This window comes from Teleopsis dalmanni, chromosome 2, assembly GCF_002237135.1.
Source record: "Teleopsis dalmanni isolate 2A chromosome 2, ASM223713v2, whole genome shotgun sequence".
NCBI classification, from domain to species: Eukaryota; Metazoa; Arthropoda; class Insecta; order Diptera; family Diopsidae; genus Teleopsis; species Teleopsis dalmanni.
The window spans coordinates 121,651,315-121,667,213 of NC_051847.1; the positions used below are offsets into that span (position 1 = coordinate 121,651,315).

General features: G+C 28.9%; 3 protein-coding genes across 5 annotated transcripts in view; 2 read left to right on the forward strand and 1 right to left on the reverse strand.

The window, feature by feature from the left end:
- Positions 1-297: 297 nt before the first annotated feature.
- On the forward strand, positions 298-3,320 carry LOC119678467 (coiled-coil domain-containing protein 149-B-like). Its single transcript, XM_038090307.1, has 6 exons — positions 298-1,071; positions 1,132-1,275; positions 1,333-1,440; positions 1,842-1,926; positions 2,315-2,453; positions 2,531-3,320. The coding sequence occupies exons 1-6, from the start codon at positions 523-525 to the stop codon at positions 3,225-3,227; spliced, it is 1,722 nt and encodes a 573-aa protein (XP_037946235.1). The 5' UTR covers positions 298-522; the 3' UTR covers positions 3,228-3,320.
- A 3,643-nt stretch (positions 3,321-6,963) lies between these two features.
- LOC119679651 (protein Lilipod-like) overlaps positions 6,964-15,899 on the reverse strand; it is a 35,778-nt gene continuing 26,842 nt past the window's right edge. Inside the window, exons 6-9 of one of the 3 annotated variants that reach the window (XM_038092124.1) lie at positions 10,342-10,958; positions 10,042-10,273; positions 9,821-9,977; positions 6,964-7,062 (exon numbers count right to left, since the gene is read on the reverse strand). In XM_038092124.1, the coding sequence (XP_037948052.1) occupies positions 7,035-7,062; positions 9,821-9,977; positions 10,042-10,273; positions 10,342-10,958 (1,034 nt within the window). In that variant the 3' untranslated portion in view covers positions 6,964-7,034. Of the gene's footprint in view, positions 7,063-7,797; positions 7,975-9,227; positions 9,978-10,041; positions 10,274-10,341; positions 10,959-15,899 lie in introns of those variants that run through there. The other 2 variants (XM_038092123.1, XM_038092121.1) reach the window with 2 other exon arrangements.
- Positions 13,563-15,331, forward strand: LOC119679652 (tetratricopeptide repeat protein 12-like). The gene is made up of 4 exons (XM_038092125.1): positions 13,563-13,744; positions 13,813-14,028; positions 14,842-14,964; positions 15,092-15,331. The coding sequence occupies exons 1-4, from the start codon at positions 13,620-13,622 to the stop codon at positions 15,309-15,311; spliced, it is 684 nt and encodes a 227-aa protein (XP_037948053.1). The 5' UTR covers positions 13,563-13,619; the 3' UTR covers positions 15,312-15,331.

Genomic DNA, 15,899 nt, shown 5'->3' on the forward strand with positions numbered 1-15,899 from the left:
CTTTCGAGTTTTATTACAGACTAACTTTATTGTAAATTAACAAAAGCTTACAAACTAAACATTTTGAGTAATATAATTTATATTGTGTAATATACACTTTAACTTATAATATTATATATATGTACATAGTAATTAAATATATATAACATTAACAATTAAGTTTATATAGTAATTTTGATATTTGAATAATATTTAGCTATAAGTCTCTTTGTTATTTTAACAAATATTATTTATTTTAATTGAAAAAAATGTAAAAAAAAACAATTATAAAATTTCATTTGGATTCTATAACTATAATTTTCACCACGATGAACAAATCACCCTGTGACTATTTGTACATTTTGACATTTGTGTGTGTTTTTTCACCACACGAAGATAAACATTTCAACAAAGAAAGAAAAAATTTGACAGTTCGGAAATATTTATACAGAGTAACAAACTGCACGAACCATCAAAAAAAATATGTTTAAATATTGTAAATAACATTTTTGAAAATCGAATTTATATTTTTTCGTGTAAAAAATGTCTGACGACGAGTTGCCGAGTAATCGCCAAACATTGCCAAGGACTGCGGTTAGTTATGACATGTTGGGACAACATATGGAGAATTACAATGTCGAGACATCTGCGCTGCATCGCAAACTGCAAAGCAAAGTGGAAGCAGTGCGCATACTGCGTCGAGATTTAGAGAAATTTCGCACGGAACGTGATCAGTTCAAATTAATGGCTGAAACACTGCAGTTACGCTACTCCGCCATCAAACGTTATAGCGATTTGGGTAATTGCGATGCAGTTGAGGGTGGCAACAAAAATAGTGTAGCGAATCTCTTACGTGAAACCAGAGAACGCAATATTAAGCTGACGACTGAAGTGGAAGCTTTGAAGCAGAAATTGGTGGAGCTCCAAGGTGACATCGATATTTTGCGTGCAAAGGAAGCTAAACCTCAACGAGCAATTAAGTTGGAACAGTTAAACGTAAGCAAAATGGAAAAGGTGCATAATAGCGACGAGTTGCAATGGAAGCAGGAGCGGGCTAACTTTATTTGTCATTTAGAGAATTTAAAGAAAAAGGTATTTCAGTATTGTTTATTTATGTGATGATTTAAATTACAGTTTTAATGTTTGTTACAGAATGCTCAGCTAGCTTTTGATTTCAAGGCAATTATAGATGAAAAGGAGGAACTGATAACCGAACGTGATGCCTATAAATGCAAGGCTCATCGTTTGAACCACGAATTATTAGTTGCACTGAAAGCTAACGAAGTTCATCCCAAGGTTTAAATTTATTTAAAATTAATTGAATTTTAATATACATAAATACTGTATTTGCAGTTCCTTGATATTGACAGTATTTTGTTGGAAAATAAATACCTGCAAGAACGCTTACTGAATTTTGAAAATGAGCTGGACCTAACGAAGCAATCAATGAATAAATATAAGGTATATATCAAACATATATCAACTTATGTAATTCTTTAAAAGGACGGTCACTTGCATATTTACTCTTTACCATAACGTTAACGTTGCCATGAAAACTGGCAGGTCTAGTGAACATAACAAAGTAGTTATCCTTTAATACTAAAATTAAATATAATTTTTAAGTTAATTTTATATCTTATATATACATTATTACATTTATTAATTTAGTTTTTAAAGTAGAGCCAAAAATTTATAAATTTCTATATAGAACAATTATCTATAGAAGAATCGTAGAACATTTTCAAAAATATTTCTAAATTTTTTAATGAAATGGAAAATGTTAAATTTTTTGTATATTTGTGATATGCTTAATTCAATTTATTTATACAATTTTTCATGCTGCAATTAAAAACTATCCGCAGAGTATGTTGGATGCCAAACGTAAAAAGGGTATTATTAAGCTAGGCAGCAATTCGAATGAAGAAAACATTTTATCACACAAGCAAGGTAACAAAGGCTTAGAAACTATATTTATATATATACAGTGAAAACTTTCTTCAGTGAACACAATTCTATCCGGTTAGAAACACATAAAATAATAACTAGGAATTAACAAGACGACTAATAGACATTTCCGTTTATGAGTGTTCATTTAATAGCGCTTTCACTGTAAATATATTTTATAGATACTGATGTTGTGTTTATACAAGTGTGCTATACCTTTAATTTCTTCTATTTATTTATCAATTTATTTGTGTTTATAACTATACTTTGCTTTTGAAACTTATCTACCTATTTATTTCACATATGTATTATAGTTGATTTTATATTAACAATATAAACACCATAAAATAACTTAGTTATATATCTATATAAATATATATATCGGTTTTAGTGAAAAACTTATTGGCCAGTGGCATTGATTTGCCTACCAAGACGGAAACAATACAGGATTTAAAATCATTATGTCTGGCTTTGTTGGATAATTTGAATGACAAAAATTTAGCTTTAAGCCATCAAAAAAAAACCAACAAGTAAGCTTTAATTAATTATAATTATATTATATATAATTTCATATTATTACATTATCCCATTTTAATCAATATTATAGAGTTTTGGCTATCAAAATTGCAGAGCTTGAGCAACGTATACAAAAACTAACAGGTATAGACACTGAATTGGATGCTGCAGCAACTATGTGTGATAGCAACATCATAGGCTATTCACCAGCTCAACTTCTTCTGCACGGTTATTGTCCATCTTTAGTGGATTCAAACACTACAAATGACACAAATGCAACAACAGTAACCACTATAAAAACAACAACCGGCAGTAATATAACTGAAGACTCTGGTACCATGTCTTCCGAACCAGATGATTCGAATAAGACCTCACGTGGTCTGTCCGATGATGGCATGTCTTCGTTATCTACTGAATCAGGTCGCAGTATACTTTCATCTGAGTATGGTGTTGATGTAGCTGCGTGTAATCTAAGCGACTGTGGCACTAATCTGTATGCTAATTTGGTCAAATCCTCAACAGTTCACAGAAGTCATATACATTCCAATTTCAAACATTATTTACCAAATTCAATTGCCAAGGAACGTTTAAATGATTTGAAGGATTTGCCACCAGAACTAGCTGCTTTAGTACAAAAAGCTCTGCACGAATTAGATATGCGAGATTTTGACGAAGTCGTGGGAACATGTGAAGATGTAGGCGAAGAAGTAAATGAAGAGCACTTCAATACACAAATAGCCTTAGTAGCTGATGAAGACGAACAGGAGGATGATGATACTATACATTAAAATAATTTATTTTATATATTTGTATATTTTTTTCTTGCTTTATGTTAACAACTATATATAATTTGAATAATAAGACAACGCCTGTTTAAACTACTACTACAAGAGAGATGCTACAACCCATCCAAATACTACATTCATATCTTCATAGGCTTTTAAATATTTATTTCTAGTCATAGTTAAAAACAAAGAGTTAAACATATGCTAAAGGTACCTAGTAACAAGAAACAATATTACAAATACTAAATATATATATAAAAAGAATTTTCCTCATTTTGTATAGTGAATGGTAAAATACTCTGTACTGTACAATAAAATAGTTAATAAAAAAGTATCAATAAAATCAGCTGACATAAGCGAGTAATGCTATTACAAAATAATTGTTAAATAATAATAAAGTTATATTGACAAAACTAATTAAAAAATAGTTGCAAACTTATTTAAAAGAGTTTTAACTAACAGATATATATCCAAACATATATACTATTTATATATATTTTGATATTAATATTTTTTATTTTATTTACAGATTGAAATTCTTTCTAATTATGCAACTTCAAAAAGTGATAACTGATATCGACGATCGTTATATATATAAAAGAAATTAACAAAAGTGGATTTAACAAAATATGTACCAGAAACAACATTAATTGAAACATTCTGGCTATGAAATATGCATATATATATACCAAAACATAACACTTGACAGATTGCAGCAGTGATGCCAATGTCTCGCTTAGCGAATATAGACCAGCATGCATTTTCTGTCATACATGTGAGCCACCTAATACGCCAATTAATACTTTTATAAAATGCATACTTGACGATGATATTTAAAACTGACGCAATTCTAATGGCAGCTGCGTGAAAATTACAACATAGTTTAAATGCCGACACCATATCAACAGAAACAAAAATGGTAAGTTAATGTTTTTAATTTAAAAATTAATTTTGCTATCATAAAGTTTTGCTTCCGTCTTCACTATTACATATGAAAACCTGTCTGAAAAGGTTTTCAGATATGATAGCGAATAAGTAATTAATCCAACCCAATACTAACGTTGTAATTCGCTGGTTTTTTTTACTAGGTGTTGTAATACTAACAACAAGGTGCTATGATATCTATATCGACCGCATTTGCGCTGATTTAAAAGAAATAATACCCTTTGTATATATATTTGATTATCTCATGGTATAGTGCGGAGTTATGGTAATAAGAGACATGATGGATTGCTACGTTTTATTTAATATGAATACTATAGAAAAGTTGTCTGAGTTTATATAAGTAAAAATAAGATTAGCTATTATCAAGTAAGTCGGTCATATAGTGAAAAATCAATTTTTCTAATATCTCTAGATTGAGATTTATGAGTTGATTACAAGAATGTTGTAGTTAGTAACTATTTGATTAGTTGTTAGTTGTCATTAGTGTTGTCATCAATCTTTGCAGATCATTAATATTATTAAATAACAGTAAACAGGGTTCTAAAGAACAGAATATGTACAGATGAAATGAAAAATAGTATCCTCTAGTTGGTTAGTTGCAGCTATGATGCTGAATATTAAAAAGCATTTCCTATTTCGGTTGCCTGTTCTCCAGTGGGTCAAAAGACAGTAACATAATGACTACTATCCCTTTTATTAATAGGTATATGTTAGGTATATGTTATGATTATATCTATGCTATAATGTTCTACTTGTCTTACATATTAAAAGATTCTTTCATCTACGGTCAACTATGATAAAAGACGTTATACTCTAATTCACTAGGTAAGACGTTATAATAACTGAATTTAGAGTCTGAATTTCTGCTTAAATACACAATAGAATAGCGATGCTGTTTTTGTATTCGTTACATCCCTCTCCAATTGCGATTATTTCCGCCTGAAAAACGCTGAACGAGTTGAAAAGAATATATGCGTCAACAGCGCAATCATCTTGAAATCATTCATAAGTTTGCGTTAGAATTCACCTAACAAAGATCTCAATCAGTTTCTTTTGGAAGGCAACGTTAGTAAAATTATTGTCGAATCTGATCTTCACGACAATATAATTAATCAGTCTTAAAAATTCCAGCATTAATATAATGTGTAGTTTCAAAATTAATTGATGTATAAAATCTGGTTTAATTTTGTTCAGGTATTAAATCAACCTCAGGTTTATCCATTTAGCATGTGAACCTGTTATAAATATTGACGGTCGCTTCCAAATTATTTTAGCATAATGATACAAAAGCTAGTATATATACTAGGTAAAATAGAAATTTTAAAAGTGATTAGTGAACCACATCTTTTACTTAATGCCATCAGGTCTTTGCGTAGACCGACTGGTGACACCACAAGAATGGCGATTGAGTGGAACCCGATGGGTAGCACGGAAATGTCACACATGCGGAAAGGCTGGGGTAAGTTGAAGCTATTGGAACCAATCGTACCGAGTGGAAGTTATTTGTTACGGCCCTTTGTTCCTCCTAGGAGTTAAAGGATAAATATATATATATATATATTTTAAAAATATTTACTAAATATCGCCTTCAACATAACTTCCATGTTTGGAGTTTTCGAATTAGATCTACAGATAATAATAGACTCTATATCCTTTATATAAATCGATTAGATGAGGTGATATTTATATTATAATTTGTTATAAAACTTCATCTAAAATCGCAAGACAAAAGATTTTTTTACATTCTGCTAGATTGTATCAGTAATAATTAAATGTTGGCTATAACTATATACATTGAAACAATATCCAAATATGTCAAAACTCAACTCTGGAAATTTCAACCCGCTGTCAATGGGTCAAAAATATGACTAAGTAATATATCCTTGTCCACACAGATGAATATCCGAATGATATCATGATCACTTCAGCCCTCCATTCATGCTGTATCAGTCAACCTCTTTCTTTGTATCGTGAACATATCGTAACTATTGCAACGAAGCTAACATCAGTAAACTTCGTTTGTATAATAGCAAAATTCTCAACAGGCCTCCACCTGAATAGATAATGGATAAAAAATGGATAAAAGAGAACTTTTGTTTTTGCTCGTGCAGCAAAAACGGTTCTTAATCAATTGTGGTTATAACATATAAGTAGTCACGTCTTAAACAGTTACTTGTGACGCAAGTCAATTTCAAATTTATTATTTAACTTCAATTCTACTAATCATGATGGGTGTGTCGACTCGACTATTTTTATTTTTAAATGCACTCATTAATTTGGGCTCTATTGATAAGGGGCTACACCCCATTGAAGTAGCTAAATTCAATATGTACCTATCTACAATTTTCCCTATCCGCCCACTATTCATATCGCAAAATCCTTCTTCCTCATTACTTACACCCATACCTATCCTAACTCGTGTATTCGCCTCGTAATTCGATTCATGTTTCAATAAAGATTTTCACGGATTGCAACAACAAGGAATATAATAAATTCTGTTTTTGGTCTTTAACCAGAAATTATATTACTATTTCTATTATTTAATGACATTTATGTGTAGATGCAGCCATAGTAATAAATTCAAAGAATACGGTTTCCTACTTCAATCCTATCGTTTTCCTATTAACATCATTTGAAGCAAATTTGTACTGTGATCAGAATTCATTCCATGAACCAGAAATTATGAAGCACAGGATTTTCAGTTTAAATTTAAAAATTAGTTATAATAAATACAATACAATGGTATAGTTCCATACATATATAGTTCTTTATATGTAGTCTGTATAATATTTTAACATATAAATATAGTTGAGCGTAATTTTTTTAATCACAGTATTTAAATTACTTAATTCGTTTTTTTTTCTGTTAGCCAATTAGGAAAATTGCACCCAATCTGAAATTAAATAAATAAATATAAATATTATATTACTCTTTTTTTTGTGATTAAAAATATTAAATAATAATTTATAAGAGGGCTAAAAAACTATAATATATTATTTATATTTAAAACAAATTATTTTATTAAGATATTTTCCAATATTTAGTCACCTTCAAGGAAACTGAAGATATCGATATCGAAGATAGTCGAAATATTGGAAAATATCTTAATAAAATAATTTGTTTTAAATATAAATAATAAATTAAAGTTTTTTTATTTTTACTTAAATGACTTATCTGCTCACTTATAAATTATTATATAAATAATATATAGAGTTTATAGAGATAGTATCTAAAAAATATATTTAAAAGCATGATAGTATGATGAAGTTTAAGTTTTTAAAGCATGAAACTGTTTTCGAGCAATGAAACACACTATATTTTTATAATTCCTTTTATTATATATTGTATAATTATATACTTAATTTTTATTTATATAAAACAATATTTTTCTATCACATACATTATATACGCAATAAACACATATACATCCTTTTAGATTTATTTATTTGCAAATGTAACTTAATGATTGTTATTCTTAATGTTTATGCAAATAATAGTAATACATGTTTAATAAAGTTTTCATATTAAATAATTAATAAGGAACAATTAAGTTTTTTTAATGTTTTATATAACATATATTATATATGACAAAATTGATTGATATTCACTATTTATATATAAAATTTAATAGCAAAAAAAAGTCTCATTTGAAACATTTAATTTTTTTAATTATTAGGAGTAGAATATTTATGCGTGCTCTCGAATAACACATCAAAATTTTGAGATAGGTGGCATTATTATTTTGTTCCCAACAGCATATTTCTACAGATTTTTCTTACTACTCCTATTTTGTAATAACGCTGATCTATATAAGAATATATGAATTATTTAACAATCTTTGATAAATAACTTTTACAGCGAAATAATTTGTTTCAACTTATGACTTTATATTTAAATAATGTAATAGTAGGGATAATAAAAATATGTCTTATCGTTTAATATGAAACTCTACAAAACTGCTCTTTAGGTCAGTTACAGATTATCTTTATGTACTGACATGACTAATCAAATTCTTAAATTATATTTTAAAATAATTTAATTAAAATTGATATTTAAAATTGTTAATAAAATTTATATATAATATTGCATTATTAAAACTAACAGTCTACGTATTATTAAAAACAAATCCTTAAAATGTAATTAAAATCATATATGCTTAAAATCGGAGTTATATTTTCACAAATTTCTTTTTCAAATTTTTTTTTAAGTTTTTTTATTTACTTAAAACTAACATAGATTTAGAGGAAGTATCCATTAAGTACTTATTGAAATACTTTAGGATAATTGAATATCATATATAAAAAATTACTATATTTTTAAAAATAAAATATATTGTTAATTTGTGAATACAGAATATATAATTTTGAAATGGAAAAGCTTACGAAAGAATAGAAATTAATTTTTAGTATAAATATAAAAGCGTTTATATGATGGAAATATGTTTAATAATAAATGTTTAATAAAATTTAAATGAATTTTTTTTATTATTTACTACGAAACAAAAATAACAATAAGTATTATACATAAGTTAACACGTTGTATGTGCTCAAAATAAGTTATAAAATACATTTAAAAACATTATAATTCATTACATGTTTATTATGTACGGAGACTATTTTTAACTATTTTTCTTTTATTTTAATAAATAAAATTAAAAACAATTAGGCAAAATGGTGTTACCTAAATAATTCAAATATATTAAAAGATATTTTAATAAGTATTTAAAACTTTTCAGTTAATGTTTTAATTGTGATACAATTCTAATAATTAGACATTATTATAATCCAATATATAAAAATAAATTTTAAAAAATTGAGATTGAAAATAAAAAATTTCTATATATTAAAACGCAATTTTCACCATTTTGCTAAATTGTATTACTAATTTACACTAAATGGTATGTTTTTTTAAAAGAATCTTATTACGTTAATTTACATTATTACAAATAAATAATTACAAAAAACGTTAATATATAAAAAATTATTTAATTTTGAAAACAATTGTTTGAAACACTACACAATTTTTTATTTTTAACATAGTTTTTTCCACAAAAAAGTAAGAACTCTTGTTCACCTATTTAGCTCAATTTGGTTAAACTTAAACTATATAAATAAGTTAATTTTGAAAAGCTTTATAAACCGTATATAAGCCATTAGAGAGCTAATTATATTGCTAACCAGGTTTTATCTGGTCTTGATAATAAATAAATAAATAAATCAGTAATAAATAATTTCGTTACACACTTATGACTACTTTCACTCGAATTAGTCGAATGAGGACTTGGGTCCTCAATGTTTTTAAATTGTATTCAAAATATTTTAAAATACATAAAGTTGAGTTATAAATATGTGTTTTTATATGTATGTATGTTATTTTTCGATGGTTATTAGTAAAATTAGCAATTTTGTTACTAACAGATTTTATGAGTTGTTTCTTATCTTTTCATGCTATTATATTCCGCATAATAGTTAGCTAAGTTTCTTAGCTGCGTCACTGCAAAACCATTGCCGAGGCGTTGAATACTGCGTAAGAGCAGCGTACGCTCAACTGGTGGACTTTGTATGATGGCAATGGTTTTGTAGCGACGTTTAAGCAAATATCAGTTAATAAATGACATATAATTTGTAAAAATCACATAGTTCTCTACTAACCGTGCGCACAATTCTTGTCGCACCGTTGCTGTAAATTTATTGGCTAAACAAAGTGCAGTTGTGGTACCAAAGACTAGATTATACAAAAGCACAATCTGAAAATTTCCCAACCATTCGATAGCGCCAAAATCGCCAAGCAAATCAAAGTTGGTAATGCCTATGAAAAAAAAGTAAAAAAACATTGATATCAGCAAAACCATAAATATTACACCTAAACTTACCAATTATTCTACTGAGCAGTGGCAAGGCTGAACTTAATATCAACACTAACGCGCAATTGAGTATCAATTGAGATAGTGAAGTTTTACGTTTCTGTGGACGTACATGGCGCATAAATGGCATTGTATAAAAGCCCACAGCAGAGGTTGCTCCTAAATATAATATTAGGAAAACCTCTAAGCCCGCACCAAAGGGTCCAAGTTTGGACAATGAACTTATGCCTAGTGTAAATTGCTGCAAAAAAAAGGTAAAAATAAGATATATCCGATTTTTAACAACGAAAGCAATAGAATAATGCTTACCCTCGTACTTAATGGCAACGCTTTAATACCAATAAGTAACTCGAGTGTGTTCTGCACAACAAGCAAAATAGTTACGCCTGTTAGGAATAACAACAGTAACATTGCAAAAGGATATACAAAATTACGTTGAAATGCTGAAGATTTACGCAATTTATCCAGTTCTTTGCGTTCAGACTCCAATTCTCTCAGTCTTTCATTGAGTGCGGCTTCTTCGTCGTTTAGTTCGCCGTTCATTGGTTTTCGTTGATATAATGTTTTTATAGATGGATGATAATAACTGCTGTTAAATTCATGCGGCGAGCTAGTATCAATGCTGTAACTTCCATGACTTTCGTTTCTATTATTGCTATTATTTATTAAATGACTACTATTGAAATTGCTGTCGTTGAAACTGCTATTGCTCAATTGACTAGTATTTAATCCATTATAACTGAATCCATTTAGTCTTCCGATTTTACTTTTATTTTCCATTTCTCGTTTAGTCAGCTTACGTCTAACACTAGCCTCTTCCACATGAAAAATGTAATATTTGTCATTGACTTCTCGCAACAGATGAGGTTTAACAAGTACTTGACCCACAACGCCAAACAAGCGCACAAAGCCGAATGGAGTGCAGACTGTAAAATATATAGTTTTTCAAATAAAATAATATATTTATAAATGTTTTTATATATATTTAGCTTATAGCTCTAACGATTTTGCCGTTTGCTGATAATTGTTATTATAACTTACATACACAGCAGACGCTTCAAATAACAATAGCTGCATATAAAATACATCACATCTTTTATTTTAGCGAGAGTCTACTGTATATATGTTATATTGGAACAGAGGAAGTATTTAACACACAACTACTACACAAATCATTATTAAAGAACTTAAGAACCACAATCAGAAACAACGGAATTCGTAATCCTGTTGTAAACCTAGAAGTAACACATACACAAGGTGGGCTTGAATGCGAGTGAGCTGTAAAAGTAGAAAACAGAATAGAATAAAGAAAAGTAGAGAAGAAAAAATGATATTCTTAAACTAAACTCAGATTCAAATTGACGACTGGGTGAAACGAATTCAGAAAATAACTAATTAATAATTAATTACAAGATTATAATTGCTACAATTGTTGTAGTTGGAGTCACATTACTCCATTGGGATAGAATAATTACGAACACGACTAGAGTTAATTACTTATGATTAAAAATCGTAGACGGGAGTATTACGATCTCACTTAGTCTAGCTATTGATTGAATGTGGCTGTATGCGTCTTATCCACCACGACGGTCAAAGTAATTTTGTAAACATTTTAATAGTTCTCAATCTGTTCTACTACAAACTGCAATCCAGTCTCAATAGATTTTCCTCTATATTCGTGTTAAGATGCAGATATATTGTTCCACTAATTATCGTTTAAGTTAATTTCGTATAAGCTTAACGAGGTATAACAGGGTTATTTGAACTCACTATATAGTATTTATGACGTTTCAATACAGTCAAACTGCAAGAAAAAAAAAAGAATACAAATAAGTTATTACTGCAATGGACACAGCATCAATGATGCTGAGTATGCACAAAGATTAACCCACTCTAGTTGCTACAGGCATTCATCAGATATTTGCAGCGATTAAATACGTCTTTTTCGTGCAAAAACAACTTAATTACCTAACTAATTCGCCAATTAATTTTCCAACCCAACTCAGTTCGCTTGACATACTGCTTCACCTCATTGAGATTTTAAGCTTTCTCGATTTAAGTTAGTTTCAATATACCGCCAATTTTTCTTCTTTTCCCACAACTTATATCTTGCATATTTCTTTAACCATTTTTCATTCATTACCAATTCATCTCAAGTGTTTGTCTTGTATTCCTTTAATTTTTATTCTTTCAAGACTCCCATATGGGATATAAAACAATAATAGTACCTTTTATTATAATCAAAATATGATAACCTGAATCTAGTATATAGATAAATTGTTGACATCGACGAATCCGAACTTGATTTGTGTATTCGAACTTGAAGTTTTGTGGCTTTGAAGCAGTTACCTAACCTAACACGAACGCTGACTCTAAGCTTCAAATTTGACAGGGTACGAGTTCAACCCTTGATAGTTGCAGTCTCAAAAAATTATTTATGATTAATTAAATAAAAGAAATAATTTCTGACCACTGATGATGGGTATTTATTAATACTCGAAACTGCTGTATGGTGAGCCAAAAATTTAATTAATTAAAAATAATAAAAAAAGAATTTTTATTGTTGTTGTTCACTACATTTCGAAATCTCTCTATTGAATACAATAGTCTCTATTAAGTAAAATAGTCATTACAGTCGTAACTGACGGTACAATTTAGAGCCATGTTTTGCAGAGTGTCTCGGGCACGGCATGAGAGAGTGAGAAATTGAGAGTGAGAGAAAAAGCAATATGTCGGTTCAAATGTCGGCATGAGTGCGAGGCTATATGTGCCTCAGCACCTAGGCAAAGCAGTGTTTTTAGTAATTAATGTCAGAATTTGCGTCTTTTAGGTGTAAATTACTACAATTTTAACACATTTTAAAGAAAAAATGTCAGGAAGCAACACAGCCTATTTTATAAACTGTTAATAATCTTCCGTTTTTAAGAAAAGGCATATAACTTTATAAGTACTGTTAACAATTATTATAAGATAATAGATCTGTTCTACGAGCTACTTGTTGTTACTTTGAGTAACAGGTGTGTATACATAAGTGCGTCCCAACAGCAAATTTTCGTGTAAATTTTACTTATGTTTTGAGTTTTAGTACGAGTAGCTCGTGGAACAGACCTAATATAATAATAAATTAACATTACATTATTACAGTTTTTTCTCGCTGGTTATTTTTGGTGGCATATTGAAAGTGACATTTCGTTTTAAATTTAGGCACAACCACAAAGTACCAAAACATTGTAAAAATACGAAATTGGCAATACTGATGTGACAGTCTACATAACATGCATTTTCGGCATAGTTCCAAAGATCAAATTTTGCGGTGCCCGAAACACTCTACATAACATAGCCCTTAGTTTAATTTTGAAATATTCGAAGTAAAAATCTTATCCAAATAAAAAAAAACTTGAACATGTCAAATGTTTATGCCTGGGGATCATGGCAACAATGTTTAACATTGTCATAGTAATCAACGATAATAAATATTAAAACTGTTTTTATAGAAATTTTATGAATTTGATAAATATATAGATTGAAAAATTAACTTAAAAAAAAAAATTTATTTTGCATTGTAAACTAAATAAATAATTGCAAAAATGAATAATCAAATGAATGAAGATTTTCTCGAGTTCGAATCCAAAGTCAATCAAGTTGTCAAACTACTGGATGATATGAGCAGCATTGGAAAATCGGATGCGGATGCTCCAGTAAAGACAGAGATGTAAATAAAAAAAATTAAGTTTATTGAAAAATCTGTTTAAAATAATTTTATTTCTTTATTTATATTAGTCTTTTTCCTGATGACATCACTGAGGACAACCTAATAGTTCAAGTTAAAGAGGATCGCACTGTAATTAATAAGAAAGTCTTTCCTTTGAAACCAAAACCCAACTTAGTGCCAACCCAACTTGATAAATTTACATTTATGCAACAAATCGAACAAGATGCGGATCAGCGTGCTGCAGCTCGTCAAGAACGTGAACGTATAGCTCAAACTTTCCGAAAGTAAGTTTTTATGTAAACTACGAGTTGTAATCAAGAGCAAACGAGAATCTTTAATTTTAACAAATTGCATCAATTTCTTTACATACAAAACAGTTTGCTTTTTAATACCCTCCTTTAATGTTTAGCCATCGTAGTTTCCAACTTGTGGAAACACTGTTGAAACGCTTGTTTGGTCAACTTTAGTTCAAGGCATCTGTTATTGTTTGTTTAAAAAATATAAAAAATTCACAGGGTCCCAAGTCTAAAAATTGGAATTGTTGTGACAATATTCAATGTTATTTAATGAAATGTTAGGTTATTCCGGCGATCCCTAGGTGATCCATTTAGGCCAATTGGCCCATTGTGTTATAATGAAATGTTGGATAAGCAACACATTTTGCTGCTACTAATTTTATGCCCTAAATATTTGTAAAAATCACTTCGTATGTGTAATTTGACATAATTATTTCTTTAGCAGCCCCTCATCAAATAGTAATTATTGTGGATATGTGTGGAAGCTCAGATCTTTAGTCATATTCAGTGACTTCTCGACCCTCCTACAAGCGTTTTTCACGTTTTTAAACCACAATTTTACGCTAATTTTTTGTTCCAACATTTAGTCACAGAAAAACCTGCAACCACACTAGCGTTTAGTCGCTTGAAGAACAGACTTATTCGGACCTGCATGTTGGTACGTCTATGTTATTGGAAATGCAACCAATTCAAAACAAAACTAGATTAGATAAAGAAAATACGATGGATGCAATTTAGATATTCTCGTTTCTAATTGACCACACCCAGAAAATAAAAAATAAAAATTCTTGCTTTTTTTAGACTAGGGAATGAAGCATTTCGTAAGCCAAACTATGAGAAAGCTATTACTATGTATACTCAAGCCATTGATCACGTCAAGGACAGTCCAATTTTATATAATAATAGAGCATTAGCTTACATTAAGTAAGTGTTTGATAAAATTCAATCTAACATATATACTATTTTTTTTATTATATATTCAATTAAATTTTATAATTGTTTAAATTAAATTAAACCAACACTCCTTATTTGAATTTTTTATGTTATTTAGGCTTAAGAACTTTAAACGTGCTGTGATTGATTGCAATTTCGTTTTAAACAAATTGGAGGAACGAAATATTCGGTCCTGGCTTTATGGTGCAGCCGCATATAAGCGTTTGGGAGATGAATTGAATTTTGAAAACTACGTAAAGTTCGCCAAAAAGCATAACTCTAAACAGCATGAATACATTGACGGATTTGTTGAAAAAATTAAAATGGGACAGTTTTAAATAATTTATTTTTACAAATATTTTTACAGATTCTTTCAATTATATATTAAAACAGTATGTTTACGCAGTATGTTTCCATAATATTTAAGATTATTTGAATTCCAAAATGAAATTAATTTTTTAGACATACCAAATTCAAATATTTTTGACAATAAATTTATTGCGAAATTAAAAATAGTTTAGAAATGTTAAATGAAAGCTGACATGTGATTGTAAGAAAATTTTACAAATATGCTGTAGTTTTAACAACATCACGATTTAATTGTTATTTGATTTCTAATAGATAATCTTTTAATTTATGTAAAGAAATTTATTATTTGTATTAATTATTTTAAATCAATCCGTGTTAGTTTTTATCTATGTAAGAGAACGGCCTCGTCCTTTGTTACAATACTGATACAGTGCTCACAGTTTTTTCCAACTAATTTCTAATCGTTAGCTCAATTAGTTCAAACTTATTGTTCCAATAGATTATCTCTAGTTAAAATCGCATAATGTATTCTGTGTAAGCTAATAAAACTGACAGTCATAAACACACTAGTCGGACAGCCAGACAGCTCTGAAATTTTTAACAAACTCTTCATTCCA

Bases quoted from the DNA above. Each gene is read 5' to 3' on its own strand.
- LOC119678467 (XM_038090307.1), top strand. From the start codon at position 523: ATGTCTGACGACGAGTTGCCGAGTAATCGCCAAACATTGCCAAGGACT. The intron at 1,072-1,131 runs GTATTTCAGTAT...TGTTTGTTACAG, and splicing joins TAGAGAATTTAAAGAAAAAG to AATGCTCAGCTAGCTTTTGA. The intron at 1,276-1,332 runs GTTTAAATTTAT...CTGTATTTGCAG, and splicing joins CTAACGAAGTTCATCCCAAG to TTCCTTGATATTGACAGTAT.
- LOC119679652 (XM_038092125.1), top strand. From the start codon at position 13,620: ATGAATAATCAAATGAATGAAGATTTTCTCGAGTTCGAATCCAAAGTC. The intron at 13,745-13,812 runs GTAAATAAAAAA...TATTTATATTAG, and splicing joins GCTCCAGTAAAGACAGAGAT to TCTTTTTCCTGATGACATCA. The intron at 14,965-15,091 runs GTAAGTGTTTGA...TATGTTATTTAG, and splicing joins AGAGCATTAGCTTACATTAA to GCTTAAGAACTTTAAACGTG.